The sequence below is a fragment of the Gobio gobio genome (assembly GCF_949357685.1).
Source record: "Gobio gobio genome assembly, chromosome: 3".
Classification (NCBI taxonomy): Eukaryota; Metazoa; Chordata; class Actinopteri; order Cypriniformes; family Gobionidae; genus Gobio; species Gobio gobio.
Genome location: NC_137099.1, coordinates 22133540 through 22153526, shown reverse-complemented (window position 1 = coordinate 22153526; position 19987 = coordinate 22133540). Strand labels below are relative to the sequence as shown.

At 38.7% G+C, this 19987-nt stretch overlaps 1 protein-coding gene across 2 annotated transcripts in view; it reads right to left on the bottom strand.

Moving 5' to 3' along the window:
• rnf38 (ring finger protein 38) overlaps positions 1 to 19987 on the bottom strand; it is a 39601-nt gene extending 19614 nt beyond the window's left edge. For both annotated transcript variants that reach the window (XM_079813624.1, XM_079813625.1), the window contains exons 1-3: positions 19907 to 19987; positions 17709 to 18317; positions 1914 to 1975 (exon numbers count right to left, since the gene is read on the bottom strand). In XM_079813624.1, the coding sequence (XP_079669750.1) occupies positions 1914 to 1975; positions 17709 to 18237 (591 nt within the window). In that variant the 5' untranslated portion in view covers positions 18238 to 18317; positions 19907 to 19987. The remainder of the gene's footprint in view (positions 1 to 1913; positions 1976 to 17708; positions 18318 to 19906) is intronic.

Here is a 19987-nt window from a genome sequence, read left to right as displayed (position 1 = left end):
AACTTTTTAAAGATAAAAAAATAAAATGCATTTTTTTCTTTCCAAAAAAAAAAAATGTATGGTGTTGATTCATATTGGTTTTACAGCTTTTAAAGACAGCATTAATTCATTATTAAACAAGATTTCTGATTTTACCACCCAGAAAATGTCAGGTGGTACGACCATATATTCATTTGAAATAATATACATATACAATATACATATTAATCATTGTAAAATGTATATCACATGGTAAATTCCCTTTCCCTTTTCTATGTATTGCCCTTTTAGTCCAATTCATATAAAAGGACACTTTTCTGTGTTCAGAACACAATTTTTATGTTTTTTTTTATTTATTTTTGTATTATTTGTATACATTATATAATGGTTTACATTTAGATTTCTTACTTGCAATTGCAGTGGGAGTTGATAAATTGTAAATTTGCTGCTCGCACCACCTGACAATTTAGGTCTTTGAAACACCACAACTCAAAGTCAATTGAATTAAAAAAAAAAAATTAAAAGAGTATCTTATAAAGGAAATATTGTATATCAATTTGATATGTGACATGTATTTATTTTTATTTTTTTAGGAAAATAATGAATTCGCACACAAAAAATACATGTCATGTCATTGAGCCTTATATTATAAACTTGTATTTTTGGTCACTTTTGATAAAATTGTATATGTTCATGCTGAATAAAAGTAATTTAAGAAAAAAAAACTGAACCCAAACTTCTGAATGGTATATGTAGAAATCCAATAAATGGCCTTAAGTTTATTTTCAAAACCAATTCCAAAGAAACATTTCATTCATATTTTATAGAAAACTACTGACAAAAGTTTAACTTCACACTGTCGTATGAACAGTTACCAGTAAGGAACTACGCTGATTTCTATGGCATGAGCCTAAAGTACAACACAACATGCTAGAAATAGTATGTGTTTGAATCACTAAAAAAGAACCGACTCATAAAGGCCCCAATATACTTCAAGCGAAATCAAAGAACTAACTGATGTGACGTCATTTAGACCAAATAAGGAGTTTCCAAAGCTAACTTTCCGGAAAAGTTTGATACGGCTGGTAAACACCTTTTTACTAACATTGGTCCGTGGAGATTACGCAATAGGTTATAGCCTTCTTTCACATGGAAATCTTTTCTGGTTCATTTCTCCTTTTCAGTCCGTCGAGGTCAGATGTCTGTGAGTAAAACATGAACAAACTGGAGAGCCGCTTTATAGTAGAAAAGTGTTTAATATGGTGAAGCTGCTTGATCTTAAGCAATCTACTGTATAAAGTGATATAAATAAATGTGACGTTACTTTAGTAGTAAAGTGCCGAATTGCAGGGCTCGTATCCATGTTGCTATGATCAGATGCTTTTCTTATGCTTTATTAAAAAATTCTTGCCGTTTTCTCAATTTTGATATGCGTTTATTTTGTTATTGAGAGAAAAGTGCGCAGAACATATTTACATATTCATCTAAACGTTCTCAGCAGTCAGAACGGCGCGGATATATCAGTATATCGCTGCTAACGCATTTCGAACTTCGTTTTACCCCTAAAAGAAGAACAAAAAAGAACTTTGTCTTGATCATATCGGGGCCTTAAGAGTCATTAGTTAGAGAATCAGACTATACCGGTTGTGTACAACTTGTATTTGTCTCTGCACATTAGGGTATGAGAAAGTATTTTAACATTGGAAAAAACTAGCTTTACATTATGTTTTACCAGATAATAAACAGAAAAATTTAGAGTCTAGACTTTAAACTGAAAAACAATAACCAAATCATTGCAGTCATGGGCTATTCATTTGTAGTCCAGAGCCTAGAGTAGTACTGCTAAATCCACAGCAAAAGTCAATATTAAGTATGAAACATTTGGCTGATTGTTTGTCTACGTTAGAAATAGGCTATAAGTAGTGACGTCTTACCTTGTCAGTGGCGTCTGCACATGCATGCTCTGAATGATAGTGGTATACTCCTCCCATTGCACCTAGAGACAGGACAAGAACAGTTAACAGTCAAGCAGCTAAAATACTATAATCATGTGATGCAGCATAATTATTTACAGCTTGTATGCCATGTTTGGCAGTCAACAGTTTCAACAGGTCCAAAAACAGACTCTTGATCCAGCAGCTTTACAGGATATCGGCAGCATGTTGAGACATCTGGGCACTACTTTAATCTTGCCTGGTGTGTTATTACAATAAAAGTAAATCACACTCACCATCATATAATCACGTTCAAATACCCCAAATGATCTCTATGCCTTTTAATGCTGTAATATAAGCTCCTGTAATACTGTATTAGAATTGTTGTTTGTAAAGGATAAACTGTATTTACTTGGGTCAGTCTTGCTAATTAACGATAAAGTTGCTCTAGATGTTTCTACAGTAAATGTTCCTCCATTGAGGATGACGACATGTTATTGTTGCGATGGAATCAACGGGATGATAAATACATTAATCCTAGATTATAGTATGGTGCTTTCATGACAACACATCTAAAGCCTTTTGTTTTCTTTGGGTCTTTGTTTTTGTGTTTCAAATTTTTTTTTGCCCGTCTGTGTTTGTTTGCGTGTTTCCAGTGTCTCTGTGAACGTTTCATCAGACAAGCACAGGATTACCCTTGAACACTCAAAAAAAAAAAAAACTCTCCAAGGACAAGGACGCTTGTGTGTATGAGCGAGGAGTGTGTGAAGTGCCCACAAAAAAGCTTTTTATTTGAACTCATGCTTCTATTTTTTTCTGTCACCATAAGTTTTTTTAGTCTCTTTTCTTTCAATGACAGTGAGAGCGAGTGAAGCAAGGAGTGACAGACGACTCTGAGATAACAGGGGGAGAGAGAGAGGGATGAACCTGGGTATGAGGTGGATATTGACAGCGCACAAGCGAACAAAACATTATGCACAACCAACTACTAGAGAACTTTCTCAAACAACCGATTAATCCATCCAAAGTGAGATTGACCAGTTTAAATTTGGAATATTTTTAGCAGTGGTGCATTAAAGGGAATTAATTAACAAAAGGGTTTTAGTGTCCTGACAGCATAATGCACACTTTAGTGTGATACAAGTCTCAAAGGAACTGGAGGCAAGCTTTAAAGTTGTATCTCTTTAAAACACTATGGAAAACACGGCTGCTTTTTTTGTAAGATTCACCACCTAAATAAAAAAAAGTTAATAATAATATTTAATACAGGTTCTATAAAATTAACATATTATAAAATACAGTCTAAAATATTAAATATAAAATTATTTTATTATAAAATAAATAAAAAAAAACAGTATAACATTAATACATTGATTGTTCATATAGCCTCTTTCTACATTGCTACAGAGTCCCTAAAGGGACATGGTGATAAAAATAAAAATAAATATTTCAACAACACAAATTTTTTTCAATGTTTTTCAATTCGTCCATGAAACCGTTTAATTGCGTGGATTATTTCACATTTGTATGCAGAGGAGAACTTCTCACGAAAAATCTCTGCAAAATTCACAACACGTTAGTAAGCACATGAATTTGTTCTTAAAGGGGCTATATGCGTTTTTCTGAAATTTAAACTCGCGACTGACACCTGTGGCCAAAAAACAGAACTGCTCTCATTTTCTGCTCGCTCTCGCAGCGGTGGTGACGTCACATCCGCAGACAGCGCGGGAAAAGACGACCCGCCAAAAAATAGGAAAAATAGGATACAGGCTTATAGGTGCACCCACTGTGAGCGGACAAGGTGTCAGTATGCTCATCAGGAGATGTTTGAGTCATAAATGGTAAAATAAAAAGGCTATTGTTACGTTTATTTTGGGGAAAAAGTTGCATATAGCCCCTTTAACCTCGTTCTGATGTTACGGAATTGGAGTATTCTAAATGTTCGACCACGTACACAAGGTTAGTCATTTGCATAAAACAGGCCAAAACCATCTCCATACAGCCTTATGTCACTCGCAAAGTCTCAAAATAGTGCAAAAGCATTGACATTAGGGATGTGACATTTTCCCAACGGTTAATCAACGTGTGACAACGGTACCACCAGGTGTGGGGGTTACCTTTTTATCAAGTTTTTCCCTTTTTTGCACCTCACTTTTAGTTGAGCTTTGCTTGAATTAGATGCAATTGCTTGAATGGTAGGTTCATTATTCTTCTTAAAGGTGAACTATGTAGGATTTCTGCAGTAAAATATCCAGAAACCACTAGGCCAGTGTAATAAATTTTGTTGAGTACTTAGAATATCCCAAATGTTTCCAACTATTTTTAAATCGTGAGAAATTGCTATTTTTAACCAAGGAACCGGGACGTGTGAGCTATGCGTGTGAGGGAGTCGCCTGTCGATTGCGTCATATCTGCGTCACCCTCGGTTTCCGGTTTTATTCAGTGAAACACTTTGCTCTCACTGCAGTGTGAACAAGTGTCATATCGAGCGAACGTCATAACTCCCTTTTCAACACACTCAGATATATCTAATACAATAAACAGAGTTGCGTTACCTCACTCATGACTGGAAAAGAGGAAGTGGCGTCGGCAACCGTGTCATAATAAAAGTCCCGCCGGCGACTATGCCATAATAACAGTCCCGCTCTTCAATCGCTCCTGCGGCCTTGCTCAGCTCCACAACACTCGGTCCTGCTCTGCTTCAGACTACAGTAATGTTAATAATCGCATCCATGAACATGATTTCTGCCCGAGTCCTATCCTGACTGTTTTCCACCGGCCATGTCCCAAGATTCTGTGCTCAAACGTGGCGTCATCAAACTACGCCTTTGTTTTGAACAGGCGACCTCTAGTGGACGGAAAAGTTACATAGTGTAGCTTTAATGAAAAACAAATAAACCCTTGCAGATTCCCTATTAACATTAGGTTTAAATCCAAAGTATTGCCAAATAGGCATTTCGTTTTGAAACAAAATCTTCCACCATCGCCTTTCTTGTCAGTCAGCTCGCCTCACTCTTATCCTGTTATAAATTAAATCTGACTCCTGCTGCTGATCTGTGCTGCGACTCTCGTTTGGCTCACACTGCATTGAGCAGATTAGGAATGTGACCGTGAGGAAATTTTCCCACCAGTTAATCGGCGAGGCTATTTCTAAACCGAAAGTTAAATGTGCACAGCCGCTCAGGCATTCATAACGGTGCGGAGCAAAGCGAGTGTTTTCAAACGAAATCCTATGGAAGTTGAGCTTCCATAGGAATGAGCTGAAAACGTGCCAGTGGACACGCACCATGAATGACAGTGCGGCTGTAAATGAGTGTGCACTGTGCGGCCGTGCTCATTTTACTTTCGGTTTAGAATTAGCGCCAATTTGGGGCCGGGTTGCTTGAATGGTGGGTTCATTAGCCTATTATTCTTAATGAAAAACACAACAAAGTACAATGACAAACTCACTTAATTAGACTCCTGCTGTGACTCTCGTTCGGCTCAAGCAATATTAAGCAGACACGTTCAGTTTTTATTTGTAGTGTCTGTTCTCTAACTGAACTAAATTATTTTATTACCATAAAAAAGGTGACGTAAACGGTGTTGCGCCTGAACACCGACTGTCGCAGCAAGCCTAGAGCAAATGCGGTGGGCAAGTGATGTAACCGGTGTTTCAGCTGAACACCTTGTAACACCGACCAAATCGCATCAAGCATAATAGACAATTTTTCCTTCCATTACCATGTCCTTTTAGGTACTTACTACTACATTGAAAACGCCTCAAGAAAATCTGAAAACATATTGTTACACAAAGTAGGTGCGTTTTGAAATAACACAAAGGATATAAATGGAAATCTGATTGTAACTCCCATAATTGAACTTTGTGTACAAAATAAAAACCACTCAGAAGAGGAGTGAGACTCATATTTAGCCTCAGTACATGTTCTGTGTGTGTCTGTCTGTCACTAATTAAACCATTGTTAGTCTACCAGACAGACAGGTCTCATCAACTAGAGATGTCTTTGCACTAAAAAGGTACATTTTCATGCTGACAGAATCATGTTTCGAGTGACAGAAACATAATAAAATATCTGACAGACTAACAAATTTCTTGCGGAGTAATGATGATTTCAGTTTCTTAATATTTAAAGCCCTCTGTAGTCATGCCAGCCGTTGCCATGGGCAACTAAATATCTGAAGAAAGCACAAAAATGTGTTTATTTCGATTCAAAGCAAATAAACTGTGCGGCATTTACAAAGTTTGTAGCACAGCATCTCACTGCTCCAGCTTGTTTCATTTTTTGTGACAGCTTTTGTAAATAAATAATGATTTTATTCTCCTTGAAAATACATAGCTAGACTAAATCTCAATATTTTGAGCTGGCCAATCAATACAAGAAATTGCTAAATAAAACAGGACAGATAAGGACAGCTTCAGTCAGAATCATTCATAACCTTCCTTCTGAAGCATGACTGAGACGTTTGTGTGTGCAACATTTCCTGTGGTTGTTCGGTTCAACTGTGGCAACATTGACGCATTTTCAGTCCACAGTAACAGGACAAACTCATCGATGACATGTTGTGAAGGATAGGGAGTACATGATGTAAGAGACACCGAATCACCAGTACACACACTTTTGCGATGATAATGAAGGGAACGGCAAGAAGGGGGAAGCAGGGAGAGAGGAAGAGAAAGAGGCCCACAGAGGGAAAGAACAAGAATAAACCTTGAATTGAACTGCAAGCAAGACACACTGTCTGCAAAAGACAGAGGGACACTGGCTGGGAAAGAGTTTAATTTATTCATTTTTAAAAGGACATATCAATTCAGGGAGCAACAAACATTATACACCTCTGACTAATACGCAATAAGGAAGCGCTGTACCAATACAATCACAGGCCTCTATCGTGCATTTGCCACTGATTCAGTCGCAATCACTATACTGACGCATCTTGATGCACTTTAATCATAATATGGAACTAGTTGGTGATTTCTTTTTGATTATTAAAATTACTACATCATAATATTTACTAGGGGTGTAACGGTACACAAAACTGACGGTTCGGTACGTACCTCGGTTTTGAAGTCACGGTTTGGTACAGCAGTTTTACAAAATAGTTTTTTATTTATTTTTATTAAACAGTGGTTTACTGAAAAAGTGTCACATTAAAGCGCGTCAAAACGGCATTTATCGTTTGATTTTCGTGATAAAATGGACAGAATACTTAATATGTTCGTGTGGGAACTAGGACTGAAGTGAGTTCCACGCTTAAAACAAGCCGACTGTTAACTGTTAAAGATTGCACTCGTAACCGTTCGGTACACACGCGCACTGTACCGAAACGGTTCGGAACGAATACCGTTACACCCCTAATATTTACATAAATATATTGCTAATTATCTCATTATGCTGATTTGGTGCTCAAGAAACATTTCTCATTATCAATGTTGAAAATGTGTGCTACATAATATTTTTTGCTATTTTTTCAGAATTCTTTGATTAAGAAAAAAAGTTTAAAAGAATAGCATAAATATATATTTTTTATTAGTAACAATGTCACTTTTGCTCAATTTAACGCATTCTTGACAAATAAAAAAACCCCACTAATAAACCATGTTGACACAAACACTAAAAGCCACAATATGTAATTTTTCGCCACTAGAGGTTGCTTATTCAAAACAAAGGCATAGCTTGATTACGCCTTGATTTCGCTGAGCTTTTATTATGCCACAGCGACCGCTTCCGCTTCTTCTGCTTATGCATATGTGGGGTGATGCCGTTTTAGGTGACGCCGTTTTATCATAATCGATCTAGATACATCATTTGAGTGTGTTGAAAGTTATGTTATAATGCTACTCTGTGCGTTTGTTGAGCTATACAATTAGTTTTCTGTCAAAAAAAATTTCCAATTGTAATGTGTCCAGAATGAATGTAACATAATATATTAAAGCGTCTTTGGTGTTTCCATGGTTTCTACAACATAAAACCGAGGGTTATGCGGGTACGATATCATTGATCGGCGATGCACAGACGCAGTCCGTGTCCTGGTTAAAATTGCTTATTTCTCTAGATTTAAACATTCTTGGAAACATTTGGGATAATGTAAGTACTTAAAGGGATAGTTCACCCAAAAATGAAAATTCTGTCATCATTTACTCACCCTCAAGTTGTTCCAAACCTGTATGAGTTTCTTTGTTCTGCTGAACACAAAAGAAGATATTTTGAAGAATGTTTATAACCAAGCAGATAGAGCAACCATTGACTACCATAGTAGGGAAAAAAATACTATGGTAGTCAATGGTTGATCTTTCTTCAAAATATCTTCTTTTGCATCTTCTCCTCAACTTGAGGGTGAGTAAACGATGACAGAATTTTCATTTTTGGGTGAACAATCCCGTTAAGTCAACTAAATATATAACATTGTTCTAGTGGTTTTTGGATATTTTAAATCCAAAAATCTTACATATGGTTACATATCTTACAAAAAACAAATGTAAAATTACCACTGAAGCTTTGACAAACGCCTTCTTTATTTTGATGGTTTCAGTTTGGATTGTGCATGTCCCTGTCATCTGCGAGGGTCAGATGATCACGCCGTTCAACTAAATCAGCAGATGGCCAGTAACTTGATGCAATTGCAACATGGTTTATTTATTTGCCAAAGCCAATTTTTACCTGCATCTGGTGCACACACATCATTCATTCTCAACCTCATTTCTCCACAATCCATCGAGAGGAGAGGAGACCCTGGTGTCATTGTGGGGGGAAGGGGCACGCGAGGTGTCCTGAGTAATGTTATGGGAAGGAAAGAGATCCAGGGAAAATGAAGAGAGAGAGGGAGAGAGAGGGAGAGAGAGAGAGAGAGAGAGAGAGAGATACATACAGGGGACTGAGGCTTCCCCTCTCGGCTACTATTGATTTTTCTCTGAGCTTCAGAGTGCATCAGCTTTATCCGTCCATTCCCTCTCCTTCTTTCCCTCCTGAGCCCATCTAGCCATCGCTGGCTTCTACGGTCACACGATTCCAGGGTTCTCTCTCACTCTCCCCTTACACACTACAAAAACAGGCATATCCCCTCCTCTACATTATAGAGAAAATTATGGGGACAACAACAAAAAAGCAGTGACATTACTCTCCAGAAAACATTGACATTCATGAAGTTCCTCTGCAGTAGCACTTTGCATACGAAATTTAAAAAGGGGCACAAACAGAAGCAGGAAAATAAATGTCATTAGGTGACAGCACTATGTTGCCTTATTACTTTTAATATCTATCATCTGCACAAAATTGCACTGTTGTAAATAATGTAGTTATTTTAGTAATACTTGCATACTATAGATTAAATAATATAGCTATTTTTTAAACAACACACACACACACACACACACACACACACACACACACACACACACACACACACACACACACACACACACACAAACACAATATTACTATTTAGGTTTAATAATAAAAAAAAAGTTTTAACTAAACAAAAACATCTCTTTAAGGGATAGTCCACCCAAAAATGAAAATCCTGTCATCATTTACTCACCCTCAAGTTGTTCTAAACCTGTATGAATTTATTCTGCTAAACACAACATATATTTTGAAGAATATGGGTAACCAAACAGTTGATGGACGCCATTGACTTGAAAAACCTTATTTAATTATGATATAACATCATTAATATTATTTATTATATTTAATTTATTTATATTTTGATTTTTAATTATTATTATTATGATTATTATTATTATTATTATTGGGATGAAAAGGCCAGATGGAGAGATAAAATCTGTCTTTTAAAACCCAACAGCCAGAAGAAGAAAAAAAAGGAGGAAGGAAGGTCAGAGTTGGAGAAGTTGAGCCAACAGAGCAAGAGAGAGAGAAAGGAAGTAAGAGGAGTTTAAATGAGCGAGTTCAAGAGTGTGACAGAACATGAGTGCGAGGGAGAAAGATTTGGCTAATGTTTCTCAGCTTGGTTCAGCTTTCCCTCTCACCCCTCTCAGTTCTCCAACACACAAAGAAAGGGACGCCAGAAAGACGCACACATCCATTCCCTCTCTTTCTCTCACTCTCTCTTAATATGTAGTCTACCTCTCTCAACAAACCTTCCACAGGACACTCAAACAAGCTTTGGTCTGTCTTTTCACAGTCTTTCTCTTCTTCAGACAAGCATACAGAGATGGTTTCAAGCTTGCCTGACAGTGACAAAACTGGTATTATAAACCCAAATCTGTTCCCCTGCACAGAGCCTCTCGGTTAACCTGGGAAGAGATAGCATCTAGCAAATTTAACTCTTTGGCCGGCTCAAATCCCATTTACAGTAATAGGCTCTGCAGAGTGACACTGGGCTGGGACTAAAGTTGATTCTTAGTGAAGACTGACGTCAGATGTGAGATTTACACATAGACGAGAGGTCAATGCGGTTTGGGGGAAGCCACACTTATGCTTTGGTCTCCAACAAACACAAAAGACCTGAGCAGAGGATGGAGCTCCCATAAAGACAGACACTAGAATGGAGTGTACCACAATGCCGTTTTCTCCCGAGAGGATTCTGCTTTGATGAACACTGGGAAAAATCGAGCATGGAGTCAAGTCCTGATTTGCACCTATTCAGTAATGATAATGGATCAAGAGTTGGGATTGACTATTTACAGACAACTGGCACAGAAACTATGCTGCACAGGGACTTCTGATGTTACTTTTCCATTTTAAACAAATGACCAAAGATTTTCTGAATTCAGCCCACTTTTATAAGTGACAATATTTTCAAAAAAAATTTAAAGTAAATGTTTAAAAAACATTTTTTAGACAGTATTTTCCACAAAAATGTTGGCAGTCCAGTGGGCCATAAAAAGTCAAAATTAGGTTTGTGACCATTTTAAACCACTATCTGACTCTTAGAATTAAACAAGCCATTGTTGGTACTGTACCTTTAACATCTGCTTGCTATATGCACGAGTCTATTATGCAATTCATGCTCAATTGTTGCTAAATTCTCAATGTTATTATGGTTATGGTTGCGACAATGATGACTTTTCAATGACCCATTCCTCCAGTTCATGTTGAGAAACCATCTGGGTGGCCTAGAGTGGGAGCTTATGCATAGTATTTCAAAAGAGCAAGGGAAATGCTGTTCTTATTCACAAACAATTTGATTAACAGAATCGTTAAGTAAAGTCAAATTTCTCATCTCTTAAGCATTACTGACTAGGTTTGCTGACCGGTCATTTAACACAGGCCTGCTGGTCGATACTCGCGTCCAGATACAAAGTGGCGAGTAGAGTTCTCAAAACGGAACTGCTGGAGAGGTTGCCTGGAGACGGACAAAAGCAGCCAAAACAAACAGACTCTTTTGTTATGAAAATGGAGTGTGAGAGTAAGTTTTTCAGAGAGTAACACAAAAGGAGTGTGTATGAGAGCATTACGGCCCTGACCACCACATACATGGATAAGGTTCAGTCATTCTTCGTTCCCTACCCCATGGTTTCCCCTCACATCCATCTGACTTACACATGTGATAAGAAAAACACAACTCCTGTCTATGAATGGACAGAAGTGCTGTATAGTCGGCAAAAATAAGATTTTACTTATGCCTATAATATACAAAATTATAAAAGCATCAAACTGTAAAAGACATCAATCTGTAACAGCAAATCTTGAAATATTGCTAGCAAAATGTATCAATGGTTAATGTGTTACTTTTTTCCCTTATCACAAAATGGTCTATTATTTTGCTTTCTATAAAAGTTACCACACTAATTTTTTGTATTTTATTACATTTTATTTTATTAGGCAAATTCCCATATATTTCTGCAAAAAATATAGTCCCTGACATGTCAATATTCATATTCCTTGTCATGGTGGTACACTAATGTATTTTCACGAAGCTGGAAGCCTGTATTGACCAATCACTATTTAGGACCAGTTTTATAGCATCTAGTTGAGTTTAGACTTCAAGAAAATAAGTGAACTCTCTCACATACAAAATGCTTGGCTTTCTGACAGCTGGCTGTCTGTACGGCATAAATCCAGCCAAATTCCAGCTGAATTCACACCCATATTTCATGGGAATGATGAAACAAGCTTCTTACTGCTGTGATGAGGACAGTGTGTGTGTGTGTGTGTGTGTGTGTGTGCGTGTGTGTAGAGTCACACACATCATTATAAAGGCTAATATCATAAATTACAGTCTAAAAGGGGCTTATAATATTCAATCATGTGATTTATTTCAACCGCAAACCCATCCTCTCCTTCTCTCCACCTTCATCCCGGTCTCTTTCAACACACCTGGCACCTGTAAGCACTTCTGAGCGTCTGTTCTGCTTTTTTGTCCGCTCTCACTTCTCTCTGAAGATGGTGCCAGGTCAGTGCAGTAGACGAGTGGAGAAAACCTCCAGCCGTCCTTTTAACACTCGTCCCTGTTCCTCTGTTCCTGGGCTGAAAGGAAACGGCAGTGCTTTCTGAATGGTTTATTGAGAGGTAGGGATGAGGGCTTGTGCTAATGCTCAAACTGCGCTACTGGTTTAAATAATGATCAGGAGCGTAGTCCAATTAAAACAGCTTACTGACACTACAAAGGCCAGCGCTCATCTCCTGCGCTGCACCTTGCCTGTGTGTGCGCGCGCGCGCGAGACGCAGATCTACTCAAGGTGAAAACTGAAGAGTCCTTTAGGGACACCGGCTTGATTTTGAGAACGCAGCAACAGTTGTCTTCATGTTAAGTGGAGTTCTGCAATGTTCTGATTTGGGCCCAAGTGTCCCAGAGCCGAGTGCGCTAAAATAGAGCTGTTGTTCCACTACAGATCGGACCACAAGACTAAAATCAGGAATGGACTCACAAAACAACCCACACTAGCTCTGGGGACCAGCTGGGCCCTCATAATACAAGCTTGGTCATCCCTAAATGAGAGTTATGAAGCCTGATAAACAAGGCACGGCCATCTTAAGTGTGTCCTTTGAATTCACAGGAGTTGAGACAAAATTATGTCAAGCTTTAAAACGCTGTGACAATTTCCAACTTCACAGACCTACTGGCAGATTCCCACGACCAATGGCAATATCAACAGTTCAAATAAACCATAGCCACTGTAAAAACAAAAAGAAATAAAGTACAAGTAAATAAAATAAATAAATAAAAAAAGCAACTTAAAGTCTATATTTCACAGCCTTTGTGTAACTGCTTAAATTCACATAATTTGAAATACAACTTAAAATACTGCCACCTTTAAGCGAAGCCATTTTGTAGCTAGCTATTCAAATTTGGCTAAATAATGCTATTTAAATTACAGTGGTTTTGGTTTCTTGTTTTGTTTTTCGTTAAAAGTATGTGTTCATATTAAGACCAAGTCCACCTTAAAGTTAAGTTCATTTGGAGCATTTGATTCAAAAGCTGGTGATTTTGTCATGCTCATATACGCTTTCATAAACCAATTGCACTCGGATCTACACTTAAACCAGAACGAGACAGCCTTGAAGGAATATGCTGATAAGCATCTTAAGTTGATGGACATTTTGAGACTAAATCTGTGGGGCAGTGGTTTCACAGTGAGTTAGTCCCCGTTTTGAAACAAAGGAAACAGCTAAAAGCAGGCCTGAAAGCACCCCTAATACACCAATTATGTTTTGTTGCCAGATTAATTTTCCTACCTGTTTGAAAAGATTGAGTCAAATGCTGTATTATGACTCAAACGTCACCTCACATCACACTTTCCCACCCAGGTTCTCCCTGCCTTTTGAATTTACAAAATACTTGTTCAAAATGGACATGAGAATTCGCTACGCTGACCAAAAGAAAGCAGCATGATTTGAAAGTGCTTCTTGCATCATGCTACTGACTAAGCTAAGATGTTCACAAAATGTTGTTGAAATCTCGCTATTGTGACAGCACTGTACTATAATTGAGGTTCTTTTAAGGACAGTTTACTCAAAGGCTATTTGGGAAACCTAAAATGATGGTTACAAGACATGCTGCAAATTCTAGTCCACTTATTTATAAGAGTGTATCAGACATCATAATCAAATTATCAATATATTTAATAAACAACTGCACACAGGGTAGGAGCAGCTCCAACTGAATTTTATGAAATGACAGACACTCAAATCGTGTGGAAATCAAATTGTGTGTGCCTGTTCTTTGACGTTAGAAAATAGTAAACACTAATCTTTGAGTGGAAGAGGAAAAAAGAACAGCTTTAGGGCACGTTTACACGACAGTGATGTACTAAAAATGGAAACCTTTTTCCTTTGGGTTTTCTTGTTCAAAATAATCCCCAGGTCCGCAAAAACGATTAAAAACGCTGTATTATGCATGCCAGGCCAGTAGTTGGCGAGGTTACTTTGTAAAGAAAAACTATGCACCTATAGACTGAACACATAATAGGTGTGCGCATGTTTTCACAATTCCACAAAAAATTTTTGGTTCAAGAACGGTTTTCCAAAGTTTGTGTTTTTAGGCCCCTAAAACGCTGTCGTCATGTAAAAGAACAGCCAAAATGCATACAAAGTTTTACATTTTTTGGTTGAAAATAGTGTTGTGTAAACGGCCCTTTAGATCCTAAATCCATTTGATCACCTCCAACACATTCTCTGCATTTCTGTTAAGAGTCAGCAGAACTGAGCTTGGTCTGGACCGGCCCCAGGGGGGATTCAACACCCTTCAAATGATCTTGAACTGTCCACATTTACACACACACACAAGTGCATTCTCGAACACAGACACTCACGAGTACACCAGCCCACTAGAAATCCGTTTCTCTATTGATTTTATGGGACCTGATAGCCCTTTTTCTCCCTCTCCGCACAGCGCTGAGGATAATACCAAACACCTACAGCAGAAAAAGCCTCAGGAGGGCTAACATGGTTCCTCCTTCTATGCATACATGTGCATTTACAGGCAAATATGAGTTCGGTGAGAGGATGAAATATGCAGGAGGGGAAATGGACAGGGAAAGTCAGTGTGAGAAAATGAAAAGGGGATCGGGTGGACAAAAGAGATAAAGGGATGAGAAATGAGAACGAGAGAGGCAAAGAGAGAGAGGGCGCTTCTGTATTGAGAGCAGATGGTGTTGAACTCAGGGGATTTCAGTGTGCCGAGCTTCTCTCATTATCAAAGCGGCCTATCTGATCTCAGTCAATATCACACACACACACACACACACACACAAAACTACTGTATATCCCACTGGTCAATATCACATATACACGGTCAGGTAAAGTACCTCTGATTATCCATTCAGTCAATATCACATGCTCACCCAGAGATGCATTTAAATATCAGGACAAATCATAGGACAGAAAAAGAGCATAGTCTCGCTTAATGACAAACGGCCCCAAACAAAGCTCAGACGCACACACGCTAGTCTAGTTGGTGCAGTGGCGGCAGCAGGCAGGCAAAGCAGGTTGCTTGACGCTCACTCCATCAGACAGGTATTTCCAGTCTGGGCTTTTTAGTAAAGTGTGTGTGTGTGGCGCAGCTCAGCCACAAAAAGCAACTGCCAGTAGGCAAACACACCTGAGCTTAAAGCGCAACACCTGAGATACTACAATCCACCCCCTCAGCACACGCATGTATGGTCAGAGTTCATGTGTTCATTTTTTAAACCCATTTTATTTATTTATTTTTTACACGTGCATGTCATCAAAGCCCTGCTCCTGTCTCGTAACGGTATACGAGCGGTGGCTACATTAACTCTAGGTTCGTGAACACATGGGCGCGTGTGCATTTGTTCCCACCAGCTTGTTGTCCATGTCAAAAAGGAAGTGCTGTGGCTGATTAAGCCCATCATGTAGCAGGAAATAAGGATGCCAGAGGCCTGAACACTTTATATTTTGGAATTTCCATTCGGCTATACAGAAATCGTAAAGCACCGTGATGCCATTAGACAGACGGGGTGATCGGGTCAATTATTAACTTAAACCCTAAAGTCGGTGGGAACAATTGTCCCATACTGTGGAGGAAAGCACGGAGCTATTTTAGAACAGCGAATAACAACATTAGGCATCTAAAACAGAGGAGAATAGTCACAGCTTGTGTAATTGAATGAATGCATGTCTTTCTGCTTGCAGATATTTGTTACACCCTAGTACGACAGAGAATCAAATCTGCCGCTTAAGATGAACCGTGAAGTCGATAGGAATGCTTAGATCGGTGTGGTGCTCATCAGAACTTGTGAAAACATTAAACGAGGAAATAAGGGGTGCAATTGGCAATTCGGTCTGTTTTCAGGGAATACGCCCTTAAAAGCCTTAAAAGCACAAAGTCTGTCAAGTTCTTCACGTAGTTGCTGACAAAGCTTTAATTTATGAAGAAATCAGAGCTCATCAAGCCTGCATGCAACTTTGCTTTTTTTTTTTTTTAGAAACCGTGGCAAAACACCTCTAGTTTCGGACTGAAATGCCCTGCCTTACTGTAATTACTGTATTCAAAAATTAAAGGAGACCCATTTTATATTCATCTCATTGACTTGCGGCTATTTACATTTTTTTTGTATATATATATAAATACAATAAATTATATTATTTTAAAAACGGTTGATTATCACAACAAATATTGGAATAAATAAATAAAAACATTTAAAAGGTTTGCTACATCCCTGATAAAAAATTATCCCAGTAATTTTGTGAGGTAGTGATGGGTATCATACAAGGTTGCATGGGTGTGTACATTTACTGTACATTTTATATTAAATAAAATTTTGAAAACCCCATAAATTTAAGGCCAATTTATACTTCTGCGTCAAGTGTATGCCGTAGTGTACTCCGTAGTGTACGCCGTAGTGTACGCGCGTAGCCGACGCCGTCGTGATCATTTATACTTCTGCGCTGTTGTCTGCGTCAATGTGCAATTACACATGCAGACGCTAGTAGGCAGTGTCCTCGGGCATGTTGGTGTAATCAAGACAACAGCCGAAGAAGAAGCAGCTTGTTGTGTAGAATGTGTACATTCATGTCGGAATATCAGCAGCAGTGAGAGAGCGGCTTTTCTTGCAGCTTGAGTTGTTGTATCTAATACAAATTAAGCATCTCTAGTTGATTAGTAAAGTTAAATAAGGCGATCTGGTTCTGGAATGTGTTTGTGAAATCATGCGGAGCTCGTGGCCGCTGTTTTCAGCAGCGGTGGCTCGAGCAATCGATTGCTGTTGCGGAGACTTCATTCACGAAATATACCCTAATGTGTCCCTGTTCTTGATATACAATTACTGATTAACATCTTTGGTTTTAATGAGAAAATAAATAAACTATACTCAGCGGATCTATGTATTTATTTACTAGCATGAAGAATCGCTGGACTACAAAATATTGTGTTATAGCAGACGTAAGGAACTATCATCCCATTTCTTGACACACACACACACTCCTATCGCATATTTATTTATTTATTGACCTGAGGCGGGAGAGGTTCTGGCAGACCAATCACAGCGCTTGCGGTCCGCGTAGAACTGACGCGTTGTTACATTTTTGGAGAGGTGCGCGTCAGGGTACGGCGTATCCAACATGTCTATGCGTATGGTACGCCGTACCTTCTGTGTGCACTCGACGCAGAAGTATAAATTTGCCTTTAGTGTTCAATCAGTCTAACAGAATTCCATTCAACAATACTACACTAATGTAGTAGAGCCCATAGTTTCATATATTGACCCCCTATCCTGTCAGATGGGGTCAAATACAACTACAGTTGGATAGTTGGCCCCTGTAAATCATTGGGGGACCATGTTACAACTAAATATGGGACAACATGATAGTGTGTTAGATGAAAACTCAAGTATATTGTCCACCCCCAAAATGAAATTAGACTGGAGGTTCTTACCTGCTCCGGCGTTTCTGTGCATTCCAGGCCCCGTGTGTCTGTGGGCGCCTGGGGAAAGCATGCTCCCGGGCGGGCGCAGGTTTTCCGCGTGTCCATAAGCAGCTCCGAACTGCTGCTGCTGCTGCTGTTGGTGGTGGTGGTGGTGGTGGCTTATTCCTCCAGCTGGACTTAGCGCACCGCCACTCCCAGCATTACCGTTCGAGTTAGATAATCCACCGTGGTAAAATCCAGATCGCGAGCGTGATCGAGTCCTGGGGGGCTCCATAGTCACGGGATGGGGATGATGATGATGATGGTGGTGGTGGTGGTGGTAGAAAGGGGAAGTGGGAGGGGAATGAGACGCTGCAGAGGAGCTCTCAAGCGCTCCAGAGAGTCTAGTGCTGCCCAGGCTGTGGCCCCCCTCCGAACCCCTGTATTCCGCTGGCTGGGCCCCTGCGTTCTCGCATAAATCAGCACGCTTGGGAACGGGGTCCGGGGAACAGACGCGGGGCTCTCGAGATGCTGAATGACCAGTAGTGGCGATTGGCATTTCCTTTCGGCTTATATGATTCCCCCTCTCTCGCTTCCTCCTCTCCAATTCCACGCCAGAAAACACTTACAGATTAAAAACTGTTTAAAAAACACAGTTCAGTCATTAAAATGCTTACGAACGTTAAGTTAAAATAAAATATAGCTACAGCTTCAGAGTCATTAAAACATTTACAAAATGAAAAAGTTTTCATTCTTACAACACCCTAATACACCAGAGAGTTGCTAAAACATTTGAAAGAACCAAAAATTAAAAAAAAAAAAAAAAAAAAAAAAAAAACTATTGGACTCATAAACAAAAACAAAACAAAAAATTACAGTAAAAATCAGACCGTTGTGGTTGCAATAATTCCACTGTAAAGCAATGACAATGTTACAGGCAATACTAGACAGCATTAGTCACAGTATATCAGGGGTGTCCAAACTTTTTTTAAAGGGGGCCGGATTCGATGTTGTGGACATACCCGGGGGGCCGGTCCCTTTTCTATTATATATATATATATACCCCTGCAGTATATGTATAGTTTATAACTATATATGTGATTAAATTATATGATGTTAATATGCCGATTTGAGCTTTTGAATAATGCTATAAAAATTACGCAAAATAAAATAGCCTACTACAAGACGAACTGATAAAAAAAACCTCCAGGATTAAGTTGTGAATAACAAACAAATTTATTTGTTTTTTTAACTTTCTTAAAATTTTAATACATTACAGTAAAATTGCATGTATTAGTCTTATAAAACAATAGTTTTCACCGTTTATAGTAAGGTAATAATGGAACGATGCTATACTGAAGAACAGGAGATGAATAAAAGGAGTTTTCAGACAGGAGTTTAGTTTTAATAACTTCTAGGCGTGTCCTACTTACTATAGACAAAACTATTATAATAAAAAAAAAACAATAAGATTATGTGTTGTACCTTTAATGATATTTAAATCTTTTTATAAACGCATTTTAAACGCCAAACTTCCGAACCCAATCCAAGTCATATCAAAGGAGAAATAAGAAATAAAAACACCACAAAAACTAGTTGCGACGCGCTACACAACACAGCACGCACGTGCGTTATGTTTATGATGAATAAAGTAAATAAATAAAAGTATACAAGTAAGAGGGAGCAGCTGGTTATCAGACACTTCCGTGAAGCGCTAGCGTTAGCTCCCAGCTACACAAAAACACACAAATAAACATAATATTGCCCGTCTACCGTTCTTTTAACACACCTCACACATAAATACACTCTATAACAACACGCCTTACTCACCCACACAGTGTTTAACTGATTTGAATCACATTTAGAGTGAATCCATGTAACGTTAGATGTATTAGCTTATGTTAGCAGTGAATGTCGCGCTGGCTTTAGTCCACCATCTGCCTTTAGTCTCACAAAACTACCACAAATAAAGCCCTGGCCGTCCTTTAAAACCTCAGGGCCACATGTCTTGTCGTTAACATCTGCTCATCGCTGATGAATTTGCCTGGGCTATGACAAACATTGATATTTATAAACTGTTTTGCGATCAGTGAGAGGCGAAGCGTTCGAAAGTCCCTAATTATATTTACATCAGTGGAAAAAACGGTGAAAAAAAGCTCTTTTTCCCACTCATCCCACTCAAACACACGCATGTATATATTAGCTATAAAATAAAAAGCGGAACTCACCCGTAGCTGAGTGGAGCTGTGTGTTATGAAGTGTTTTTGAGCTGATCTTTTGGCGTGGTGCTCCTGCGCTCAGACTGTGTC